This window comes from Bufo bufo, chromosome 5 (genome assembly GCF_905171765.1).
Source record: "Bufo bufo chromosome 5, aBufBuf1.1, whole genome shotgun sequence".
Lineage (NCBI taxonomy): Eukaryota > Metazoa > Chordata > Amphibia > Anura > Bufonidae > Bufo > Bufo bufo.
In genome coordinates, this window is record NC_053393.1 from 516,658,478 (window position 1) to 516,671,567 (window position 13,090).

Here is a 13,090-nt window from a genome sequence, read left to right on the forward strand (position 1 = left end):
TGTCACTCACTATGCATGTTAACCCTGTACTGTTAATATGCACAGTGATGTCACATACAGTACAGCCAGGGTTAATATGCACTGTGACATCTCAGTATAGCCAGGGTTAATGTAAAGTGTTAATATGCATTGTGCATATTAACCCTTTACTGTGATGTCACTGCATATTAAAGGGGTACTCCGGGATACGAAAATAAATCCCCTATCCAAAGGATAGGAGATAAGTGTCTGATCGTGTGTGTGTGTGTGGGGGGGGGGGGGGGGGGGGGGGGGGGTTGGCAGTTGATGGGATCACCCACAATATCCTCCTGTATGGTACTCCGGATCTCCTTGTCCCCCTTCATGTGTCTGGAGAGCCGCAGATACAGCACTTGTGTATCTCCGACTCTTCCATAGAGATACATGGAGGGAGAGTGTTGACCACACCACCGCTCCGTGCGGTGGTTGACAAAGCTTATTTCTTGAGGACTGAGCCGGGGCGCCGTACGGGTGATCATGGGCATCCCAGCGATCAGACATCTTTATTATCGCTTGCATATCTTGTGTTCGTGGGGGCCTCATGTTCGAGTTTCGCCTAAGGCCTCACAAAGTCTAGAGCCGCCTCAGCCCCACGGGGTGCATGTGAACCTTGCTTTGTCCTCAGTCTTTCAGGCACTGCCACTCCAGCTCAGACTCTGATCCCACACAGCACTCCACAGAGCTCCACTGTCAGAGATAGGTAATCACCCCCACCTGACACTGCTGGCTGTTTTGTAGGCCAGTCAAGACCCGGCCTGGAACGTGGGGAGTAGTCACCCACCCAGCACTATAACTACTCCCAGTAAGAGCCGTCCCAGATCAGCTATTCACAGCTACAGGTATACTAAATAAACAAAATGTCAACCAACTACTGCCACTGACAGCTTAAATACTGGCTCCTACTTCACAGAGGCCAGGAACCTTGGTGACACATATCTACCTTCCTTTTGCCTTCCTACACTATCTATCTTATTGTATCTATATATCTATCTATTGTGTCCATCTATCTATCTATCTACAGTATCTATCTATCTATCTATCTATCTACAATATACACTCACCTAAAGAATTATTAGGAACACCATACTAATACGGTGTTGGACCCCCTTTTGCCTTCAGAACTGCCTTAATTCTATGTGGCATTGATTCAACAAGGTGCTGATAGCATTCTTTAGAAATGTTGGCCCATATTGATAGGATAGCATCTTGCAGTTGATGGAGATTTGAGGGATGCACATCCAGGGCACGAAGCTCCCGTTCCACCACATCCCAAAGATGCTCAATTGGGTTGAGATCTGGTGACTGTGGGGGCCATTTTAGTACAGTGAACATATTGTCATGTTCAAGAAACCAATTTGAAATGATTCGAGCTTTGTGACATGGTGCATTATCCTGCTGGAAGTAGCCATCAGAGGATGGGTACATGGTGGTCATGAAGGGATGGACATGGTCAGAAACAATGCTCAGGTAGTCCGTGGCATTTAAACGATGCCCAATTGGCACTAAGGGGCCTAAAGTGTGCCCAGAAAACATCCCCTACACCATTACACCACCACCAGCCTGCACAGTGGTAACAAGGCATGATAGATACATGTTCTCATTCTGTTTACGCCAAATTCGGACTCTACCGTTTGAATGTCTCAACAGAAATCGAGACTCATCAGACCAGGCAACATTTTTTCAGTCTTCAACAGTCCAATTTTGGTGAGCTCGTGCAAATTGTAGCCTCTTTTTCCTATTTGTAGTGGAAATGAGTGGTACCCGGTGGGGTCTTCTGCTGTTGTAGCCCATCCGCCTCAAGGTTGTGCGTGTTGTGGCTTCACAAATGCTTTGCTGCATACCTCGGTTGTAACGAGTGGTTATTTCAGTCAACGTTGCTCTTCTATCAGCTTGAATCAGTCGGCCCATTCTCCTCTGACCTCTAGCATCCACAAGACATTTTTGCCCACAGGACTGCCGAATACTGGATGTTTTTCCCTTTTCACACCATTCTTTGTAAACCCTAGAAATGGTTGTGCGTGAAAATCCCAGTAACTGAGCAGATTGTGAAATACTCAGACCGGCCCGTCTGGCACCAACAACCATGCCACGCTCAAAATTGCTTAAATCACCTTTCTTTCCCATTCTGACATTCAGTTTGGAGTTCAGGAGATTGTCTTGACCAGGACCACCCCCCTAAATGCATTGAAGCAACTGCCATGTGATTGGTTGACTAGATAATTGCATTAATGAGAAATAGAACAGGTGTTCCTAATAATTATTTAGGTGAGTGTATATCTAACTATCTATCTATCTATCTAATTGCAAAGAGAACAGCAGCACAGTTAGACAATGTGAGGCTGGGTGCAAATCCTTAGGGGAGATAGGGATTACTTCCACTGATAAACCCAATAAACAAAAAGTGAGGCAGCACTCTAATTGTGGTGAAAGGGTGAAGACTTGTTTATTCCAAAGGCGTTTATGCCTTGGGAATAAACATGGCTTAGCCCTTTTACCACAATTGGAGTGCAGCCTCACTTTTTGTTTATTGTATCTGTCTATCTATCTATCTATCTATCTATCTACAGTATCTATTTATCTATCTATCTATTATCTATCTATCTATTATCTATCTACAGTATCTATTTATCTATCTATTCATCAATATCTGATCAGTGGGGATCTGACACCCCACACCCCTGCTGATCAGCTATTCTGCTCTAGCTCTGGCAACAGAAATCCTACTACACTCCTATTGAAGTGAATAGACACAGCACTGCAGTTACCAGTTCTGTTCACTACATAGTGGATGGAGCGGTACTGTAGTTCCACTGACAGCTTCGGGAACTGGAGCTGCTGGAGAAGAACTGATCTGCATGGGTAAAGGGTGTAGGATGCCCATTAATCTGATATTGGTAATGCTGTGCAGCCAGACAATCCACAAATTGTCACCCCCTGTGATGTCACAGCCCTATAAAAGCCTCATCGGCTTGGTCTCCGCCATTATCCTATGAGCTGAGCATAGGGAGAGACATAAAAAAAAGCGCTCATGCTCTAGGGACAATGTTGCTAAAAACAGTTAATAGAAACTCATTGAAGAGGAGGACTGCAGGGAGGCTGCAAGGAGAGTGCAGGGAGACGTACTGTGTCCGTTTTATTTATTTATTCCTACATTTACTTATTTATTCCTACATCAATCGTAAATTAAGATATGTAATTCAATACCAATAAGATGGAAGCCTTAATTATTCCACTGCCAGCGTGCCAACCAATACCATCCAGTCTGCACCCCCTAGGGGGGCTAGGTCTTAATGATGACCATCCTCATCTTTTGCTAGCTTTACTTCCTCCAAATCCTACTTCAAAGTCTCCATGTCCTAGAAAAGTCAGAAAGATGCAGAGAGAGGAGGAGCTGGATGTTCCTGATGACATATTCTCATCAATATTGGATGATGTGGAAAAGGAGGAAAAGCAGATGCAGAAGAAGGGCTCCCTCCTGTAGGGCAGGAGAGCGCTGGGGTTGGAGAAGTTGGTATGCCAGAGCTGATTAATATTATACTGTCAAATAAACTGCAGGAGATTGCAGGCTATAATATGCATATTGTCCCCCCACCTAACAGCCAAATCTTATAGCAGCAACAGCCCCTGTTTAAAGGGAAACTGTCACCTCCAAAAACCATCCCAAGCTGCCAGAAGTACCCGACAGTAGCCAGCAGCGTGTTTCAGACGATAAATTTATTCCTGAAGGCTGATGCGGCTAAAACTCAGAAAATGTTTCTTTATCCCCTGCCGGCGCGCTTCTCTAGTCATGCTTGAAGTCAAGGTCTTCATTATTAAATGACAGGAAGCTGCGGACTAATTGGCAGAGCAGTTCTTTACCGCAGCATGGCCGCAACCCGCCCGTTGTGGCTGTACCCTAAGGCACAGTGGCCTGGGTATACCTGCTTTATGGAGATTTGTGAAGAATTAATTCGTAATTAATCAAATTTGTTGGTAAACTTCGGTGAAGTTGCAGAGTCAAAATTTATGAAAACTTGGCGCATCTCTAGTGACGATAATTGTCATTACTTACAGGCGAACCATCTGACCATATGAAGCCTTCATCCAGATTACTGCGCCATAAACCAATCCAGAAATGTGCATTGTATTCGCCATACCAGGAGTCTAAATCCGTGTCCTTACTTCTTACTCTGTATCAAAAATTAAATAACATTTTATTAACTCCTTATACAGATGCAGCCTATTTTATTTTATTTTTTTTCATCCGAATATTCCAGCAGACATAACTTTTTAAAATTTTCCATCAACATAGCCGTATGAGGACTTGTGGGGAAAAATTTTAATCGTAGATGTATTTGAAGTTTTAAGATTTATTAACGTGGTACATGTTTTTTTTATAAATTCAGCACCTATTTTAGTGAAAGTATGGCCTCATGCACACGACAGTTTTTTTTCACGGTCCGCAAAACGGGGTTCCGTTGGTCCGTGATCCGTGACCGTTTTTTCATCCGTGGGTCTTCCTTGATTTTTGGAGGATCCACGGACATGAGAAATGAAAAAAAAATCTAATTCAAGTTTGCCATTGAAATGATAGGAAAAAACGGACACAGATCACGGACACGGATCACGGACGCGGATGACAATCTTGTGTGCATCCGTGATTTTTCACGGACCCATTGACTTGAATGGGTCCGCGAACCGTTGACCGTGAAAAAAATAGGACAGGTCATATTTTTTCACGGTCAGGAAACACGGATCACGGATGCGGCTGCCAAACGGTGTATTTTCCGATTTTTCCACGGACCCATTGAAAGTCAATGGGTCCTCGAAAAAAAACTGAAAACGGAACCACGGATGCGGATGCACACAACGGTCGTGTGCATGAGGACTAAGTCTGAGGGTTAACCTGGTGTAGAGTTGCGACTGGCTGCGACTTTGTTGCTTATTTGGTTGCAACTTCATAAATATGAGTTAAAAGTGATCTACTGGCAAAACCTGACCAACTTCTCACTCCACTTCTGAAAGTGGCGTGAGAAGGCACAGCTCACAAAACATCACAAAATTAGCAACATCTAGGCACAAAAAGTTGCATGCAACATCAGTTGTAACATTTTTAGCAGATTAGATAAATGTCCCCCTTGATTTCTACTGATGATTTTTCTTACTATCTTTGTTATACAGGTTGTTGTTACAAATTTTACTTTAGAGGGCATCTGTCAGCAGTTTTGTATCTATGACACTGGCTGACTTGTTACATGTGCACTTGGCAGCTGAAGGCATCTGTGTTGGTCTCATGTTCATATGCACTTTGATTGACAGGACCAGGTGTGATCACGTTTATGCTGTGGGCACGGCAGTTTCAAAGAGAGCAGAGCCTCTAGGTGTAATGGCAATGTCCCTGTTGCTCCTAGAGGCTCATTTGCATATAATAAAACATAATTTTTTTTCAGCAATGCGGGCACATATGGACATGGGACCAACACAGATGTCTTCAGCTGCCAAGTGCACATGCAACAGGTCAGCCAGTGTCATAGGGACAAATCTGCTGATAGATGCCCTTCAACTATTTTTGCAATATATCTGAATTTTTCAATGTTGAAATATATTTTATTGCTTTTTTTACTTTTTTTTTATTTTTATAAAGTTTAATTTTTTTAAGTTCCTTCTGAGGCAGTGACATGTCTCATATATGAAGTAAGGAAACCTATTACGGAGATGCATATGGTGGTTTGCTGTGGTGCACCTGAGACGTGCCACCAAGGTACCCGGCATTGGTGGAGTGGAAGCCACTAGCTAGAAGTGTCCACTAAGATAGATAGTGGACACTGTTGCTACCTAGTATAGCTAGTATTAGCTAATCCGGGCCTGTCTTTTACTGGGAATAAGCAAAGAGCTGGGTGGGTGCTTATTCCCCACAATCCACTCTGGATTTTATACGTGGCCCATGTCCACGATTGTGTTTAAAAATCAGCAGCATAATGCAGGGTGGGTTTGCTAGAGTGAGAGACTACAGATGACAGACTGCAAGGCACGTGAGAAGCAAACACTGGCCTGTGGACGGATCTAGAAGAGGCCAGAGCCTTTCATTAATTAATTTAGGATGTCATACACTGATTACCTGACCCGGCTGCGATCCGGCTGTACTGAACTGTAAGTTGGCTGGAACAAGCAATAAACTACTGTATATTGAAGTGACTTTGTTGTGTCCCTGCCTTTCTTCAACACTGGTGATAGGAGCCCACGGCATTACATATGATGGAGGATGCGTGCAAACAAGTAAGGCAAACACAGTGTTCGCATGTCTTGGATTAAACCAGCAAAGTTACAACCTAAGCCTGCAGCTGAGATGGAGGAAATACTGAAGCAGCTGGTGCTGGCCAATGCGCAGCAACAACAGGCCAATGTTCAGCAACAGCAGACTAATGTTTAGCAGCAGCAGACCAATGCACAACAGCAACAGACCAACAGCCTGTTGCTACAGTAGATTGCAGCTCTGAAGAAGACACCACCAGCGGCAACCCAGCTCCAGCCAGCGGCCCGGGATAAAGTCCAGTCAGCGTTGAGGAAGATGACTCCGGAAGATGACGTGGAGGCCTTTCTGACCGTTTTTGAAAGAACGGCAGAGCGGGAGAATCTGCTGACCGACCAGTGGGCTGAAGTGGTGGCTCCGATTTTCTGGTGGGGGATGCACAGAAGGCCTACTTTGACCTCAGCTGTGAGGATGCCCAGAACTGTGGGAAGCTTAAAGGTGAGGTACTGGCCCGCATGGTTGTCAATACATATGTGTGGGCCCAGCGAGTGTACCAGTGGGCGTTTGTACAGTATTGACCTGCCAGGTCACAGGTTTATGATCTGTTGCACCTTGTGAAGAAATGGCTCCAGCCTGAGACTTTTTGCCCAGAGTAGATGATAAAGCGGGTGGTGGTGGATCAGTTTGTGCGTACTCTGCCAGTGGCCATTCAGCGTTGGGTGGGTCAGGGGGACTCGGACAAACTCGACCAGTTGGTCAGCCTGGTCAAGCAGTACATGGCCACCCAGGATTTACTGCTGGACACTTCTCAAAAACCGGTGACACCCCGACCCCCGGCCCCACTTATAGAGACTTGGAAAAAGTCCAGATCCCAAGCAGGGGAAAATGCAACCCAAAGGCCCATTAAACGTGCCCCGTGGGCTCGTGAAGACACATTGATCCGATGCTGGCGGTGCCAGGGCCTGGACATAGGGCCGCTAACTGCCCTTGACCACCGAACCCATGGACTGCGGGTTTGCTCACCGGCCCTTATTTTACGCCAGGCCTGTCTGTACCGCAGACACCCTGCTGAGTGCTGGTGAACCTCTCATGTGCCAGGTGTCCATTAACTGGTACCGGATTAATGCGCTGTTAGACTCCGGGAGTCTATTGACCCTAGTGCACAGGTCACTGGTTTGTCTCCGTTATCTGTATCCATGGGGATATCCGAGAGTATCCGACGGCAATGGTTGTCATGGCCACCCGGGTGGGGATGTACAGCACGTGGTGGGAGTGGTAAAGAACATTCCACACGGGGCTATTTTGGGAAGAGACTTACCCATATTCTGGTCCTTATGGAAGGATGGAGCGCGATCTCTTGTAAAGAAAGACTCCGGGTTCTGAACCTAAAGACCCCGATTCCGGGGTACCGGCCATAAGGGTCCCCTTCATAGGACCAGAGTGTAACCCTGATAGGTTTCCCCTAGAGGTATTGGCCAATGAGGCCGCAGAGGCCACATCTATCACAGAGCTGGAGGTGTCCCAGGACATGTTTGTGACCGCCCAACTCCAGGACCCCACTCTGGTACAGGCCAGAGAGAGAGTGACTGTAATCAATGGGGTAACCCAAAAACCGGGCGCAGAAGTGGTGTTTCCCCAAATGGCTGTTTCCCAGGACTTTTACTGTGTCAACAAGGTCCGACAGGAGGTAGTGGAGCAGCTAGTAGTACCACAGCCCTACTGCCGGGCAGTATTAGACTTGGCTCACACACATGTAATGGGAGGTCATCTTGTGGTCAAAAAGACACTAGAGCGTATACTCCAGCGGTTATTTTGGCCTGGTGTTTATGAAGAGGTTTTGTGAGTCGTGTCCAGAGTGTTAGATTACTGCTCCCATAGCGAATTTCCATAGTCCACTGGTATCTCTCCCCATTATAGAGGTACCTTTTGAGCAGATCGGTATGGATTTAGTGGGGCCCGTGGTAAAGTCGGCCCGGGGTCACCAACACATATTAGTGGTAGTGGACTATGTGACTCTGTATCCGGAGGCCATTTCTCTCCGACATACCTCAACCAAACTTATTGCCAGGGAGCTATTTGCCATGTTTTGCCACATACAGTTGCCCAAAGAGATCCTTATGGATCAAGGTACTCCTTTTACGTCCAAAGTGACAAAGGAGTTGTGCAAGCTGCTTTGAATCAAGCAGTTACGCACATCAGTGTACCACCCCAAACAGACGGGCTGGCGGAAAGGTTTAATAAGACCCTAAAAAGTATGTTAAAAGTGTAGTATCTCAAGACGGTTTTCCCCGTTCGAACTGTTAAATGGCAGACATCCCAGAGGCCTGCTGGACATTGCCAAAGAGACATGGGAGCAGGAGCCTAATCCCCATAAGAGTGTAATAGTGAAAGAAAACCGAGTGCTGGGCCCACAGGTACAGAGGGTACACGATGCTACACAGACACAGACAATGGTTCTTTCCCAGCCGTTAGGTTTACTGAACAATATAGTGAACAAGAAGCTGAGAATATATAAAACAGATTGGTGCACAGAAAATAAACCAACAGTAAATTTAACACTGTCTAACAATAAACCAGTAAATGTGATGTTTACCCCAAAGTCCATTAAGCAGACTAGCTGCACTTGTATGTTCCTGGACGACTTCCTCGTTGGGGTGCACCCTAAGTATTGCGCAATACTACACTGCTCAAAAAAATAAAGGGAACACATAAATAACACATCCTAGATCTGAGTTAATTAAATATTCTTCTGAAATATTTTGTTCTTTACATAGTTGAATGTGCTGACAACAAAATCACACAAAAATTAAAAAAAAGAAATCAAATTTTTCAACCCATGGAGGTCTGGATTTGGAGTCACACTCAAAATTAAAATGGAGAAACACACTACAGGCTGATCCAACTTTGATGTAATGTCCTTAAAACAAGTCAAAATGAGGCTCAGTAGTGTGTGTGGCCTCCACGTGCCTGTATGACCTCCCTACAACGCCTGTGCATGCTCCTGATGAGGTGGCGGACGGTCTCCTGAGGGATCTCCTCCCAGACCTGAACTAAAGCATCTGCCAACTCCTGGACAGTCTGTGGTGCAACGTGACGTTAGTGGATAGAGCGAGACATGATGTCCCAGATGTGCTCAATTGGATTCAGGTCTGGGGAACGGGCGGGCCAGTCCATAGCATCAATGCCTTCGTCTTGCAGGAACTGCTGACACACTCCAGCCACATGAGGTCTAGCATTGTCTTGCATTAGGAGGAACCCAGGGCCAACCGCACCAGCATATGGTCTCACAAGGGGTCTGAGGATCTCATCTTGGTACCTAATGGCAGTCAGGCTACCTCTGGCGAGCACATGGAGGACTGTGCGGCCCTCCAAAGAAATGCCACCCCACACCATTACTGACCCAATGCCAAACCGGTCATGCTGGAGGATGTTGCAGGCAGCAGAACGTTCTCCACGGCGTCTCCAGACTCTGTCACGTCTGTCACATGTGCTCAATGTGAACCTGCTTTCATCTGTGAAGAGCACAGGGTGCCAGTGGCGAATTTGCCAATCTTGGTGTTCTCTGGCAAATGCCAAACGTCCTGCACGGTGTTGGGCTGTAAGCACAACCCCCACCTGTGGACGTCGGGCCCTCATATCACCCTCATGGAGTCTGTTTCTGACCGTTTGAGCAGACACATGCACATTTGTGGCCTGCTGGAGGTCATTTTGCAGGACTCTGGCAGTGCTCCTCCTGTTCCTCCTTGCACAAAGGCGGAGGTAGCGGTCCTGCTGCTGGGTTGTTGCCCTCCTACGGCCTCCTCCACGTCTCCTGATGTACTAGCCTGTCTCCTGGTAGCGCCTCCATGCTCTGGACACTACGCTGACAGACACAGCAAACCTTCTTGCCACAGCTCGCATTGATGTGCCATCCTTGATAAGCTGCACTACCTGAGCCACTTGTGTGGGTTGTAGACTCCGTCTCATGCTACCACTAGAGCACCGCCAGCATTCAAAAGTGACCAAAACATCAGCCAGGAAGCATAGGAACTGAGAAGTGGTCTGTGGTCACCACCTGCAAAACCACTCCTTTATTGGGGGTGTCTTGCTAATTGCCTATAATTTCCACCTGTTGTCTATCCCATTTGCACAACAGCATGTGAAATTGATTGTCACTCAGTGTTGCTTCCTAAGTGGACAGTTTGATTTCACAGAAGTGTGATTGACTTGGAGTTACATTGTGTTGTTTAAGTGTTCCCTTTATTTTTTTGAGCAGTGTATTTGTAATCCACAGGGAAATGATGTCTGTCTCTTGTAACGTTAATCCTTACTCCAGCTCCCAGCATATAACACCCTATGAGCAGCCAGAGGGATAGGAAGGTGTCAGCGTATGAGTCCCTTAGGGCTATGCATTAGCTCGCAGCCTGTCACGGCTGAGGATGGGGGAAATCCTCAGCCGTGCGGGGGAGGGAAGATGTCCAGTCGCTACTCGCCAGGAACATAGAATCAGGGCGCAGGTCACCTCCTGTTGCGTCCCTAACGCTGACCCTGTCTCCTACCTGCATGGGCCGACCTTGATGGTAGGAGGACCCATGCGCAGGAACCTCGGATCCCTGACTTACCCTCCGACCGGTCCCTGGGCTAAGGAGCAGGGTAAGACAACCCACTCCTCCTAGGCACGGAGGAGCAGGAGTCTCACTGGCCAAGCAGCATGAAGAAGGGGGGTACATAAACAGGACTATGGATAAGACAGGTGAACCAAACAGTTCCACACAAACCTGTCTCAGCCTTGCTGACTGGAACCTGTGCTAAGGAAAAGGCTGTCCACACAGACAAAGGTAAACAGCACACACATGAAGACACACAGGGACCAGGACATCCATAGCTGCACAAAAACCAAAGACACAAGACATCAACAACACATCACGGTATTAGAACTTATGACCGGAAGGGTGGCCCTTACAAGGAGATGGAAATCACAGGAGGCTGCTACAGAAAAGCATGACTGAAGCAACCTACTGAGCCATGCCAAAGTGAGAGGCTTTATAGGCCTAAGAGGCCACACCCAACGGTCAGACACACCCAGTGACATCAAACACACTGGGAAGGGAGTTAACCCTTCCAGCACCACAGGAAAGGGAAAACACCAACTTAAAGGAACAGTGTCCAACAAAACAAACACACTGTGGTTGTTGCCGCAGGCAACGACATGGGTGGCAACCATGTCCTGGGAGTCAGCCCAAGGCCGGGACACTGCCACCACATGTACACAACGACAAACGTTGCCACGGGCAACCACAATGCAGGAAAGGTGTCCGTGCACACCACACAATACACAGAGTGCACACAGACTAACAACAGTGCATACATACACACACAAAAACTCCAAAGGGACCGCACACATACCTGTTGTCCGCGGCAACCGCACTTGAGGCATACAACATCAAGCCTCAAGCTGCGGTTGAAACAACAACCCAAACCGCGGGCAACTGTATGCGGCTCCCAAGGAGTCACGGCCAAAACCGTGGACGTGACACAGCCCTTACACCGCAATGTACTGTAACTGTACTTGGAGCGTTATTGTATGTCCAAATGCTACTTCAACAGTGTGGTGCAATGTGACGCTGCAAAGCTGCACTTACAGTTCCTTGAGCAGGTTCTTGGTGCTTTTTCTCATTTCCTGGTCCACTCCAGAACTGGATCTTACAGACATGACATTACTGGGGTCGTCGCTGCAAACCTCCCCTTCATGCTGTCGCCAGTCTCCACTGTGAGCCGGTCCATTTCCTTCCAGATTCAGCAGAGATTTTTCCTTCTGGTTCCCAGCAGCACCAAGCACAGCCTCCGTCTGCTCACTTCTTGCACCCAGAGGCACCTCCTTCCCTCACACAGGGAGAGTGTGATGCAATAAGTAATTTGCTAAGTACAGTGTCAAACCTGCATAAACAGTCTGCTATCACACTTGTAGAGGACCAAAACAGCCCATAAATTAGCTATTTACCAACTTTGCAAACTAAATATGTTATTTCTCTAAATATTGTATTTCTCTGATAGGCAGCTCCATTTTAGACCTTTATAAATGTATCCATTTTAGACCTTTATAAATGTATCCTTTGACCAACGTGAGATGTTACAGTAAATATACAATTCACAACATAGCAGAGTAATACAGTACATTTAAGATCCCTTGCCTCACATCCTTACATGCCAGCCCATAGAATATTGGCGTCCCGACAGCTCTACCAAATAAATTCATCTGCCGCATAGCGCTGAGGGGGGATACCTGCTGTGGAGCGCTCCAATCTGCAACGGCCTGGGTCCTCTGTCATTGTGCAGGAACAGGACCCGGCCCCTCCCGGGGTGGAAGCACATTTTCAGGAATAGTGTCCGCTACTGCACAATTGAGGGTGGATGACTCATCAGTCTGTAAAGGCAGCGTAGGGATTAGCCACCACCCTATGTCTCTTGGACTCACAGGCTTCGATTGCCTCTCCTGAACACCTCCAGAATTATCTGTTAGGGAACGACTCTCTGAAAGACAAGGTCTGAGCATGTTATGGTGTAATCTTTGAGTCGGCCTATCAGAGTTTTCCCTTTGGACATCGTAGACTGGGCCTTCCAGATACACCTGCCGTTTCACAATATATGGCTGCGGTTCCCAGCGGTCATCCAAGTTATCTGTGGGCAGTTTAGCACGAACAAATACTCTGTCACCCAGCGACAAGTATGTAGTCTGCGCAGGTTGATGATCCCTAGGGGTCTGCTGTTGCAACTTCTCATTGACCAACCAATGAACAGTCCTCAGTTTGTCTTGGTGCTCCTGCACCCATGAGTCTGCTGTCCTAGGGAACTCCTCCGTAAGAG

At 47.1% G+C, this 13,090-nt stretch overlaps 1 protein-coding gene across 1 annotated transcript in view; it reads right to left on the reverse strand.

Moving 5' to 3' along the window:
• Window positions 1–13,090, reverse strand: part of LOC121002869 (macrophage mannose receptor 1-like) — a 300,143-nt gene that overhangs the window by 214,441 nt on the left and 72,612 nt on the right. Inside the window, exon 10 of the mRNA XM_040434498.1 lies at window positions 4,070–4,187. Within this exon, the coding sequence (XP_040290432.1) occupies window positions 4,070–4,187 (118 nt within the window). The remainder of the gene's footprint in view (window positions 1–4,069; window positions 4,188–13,090) is intronic.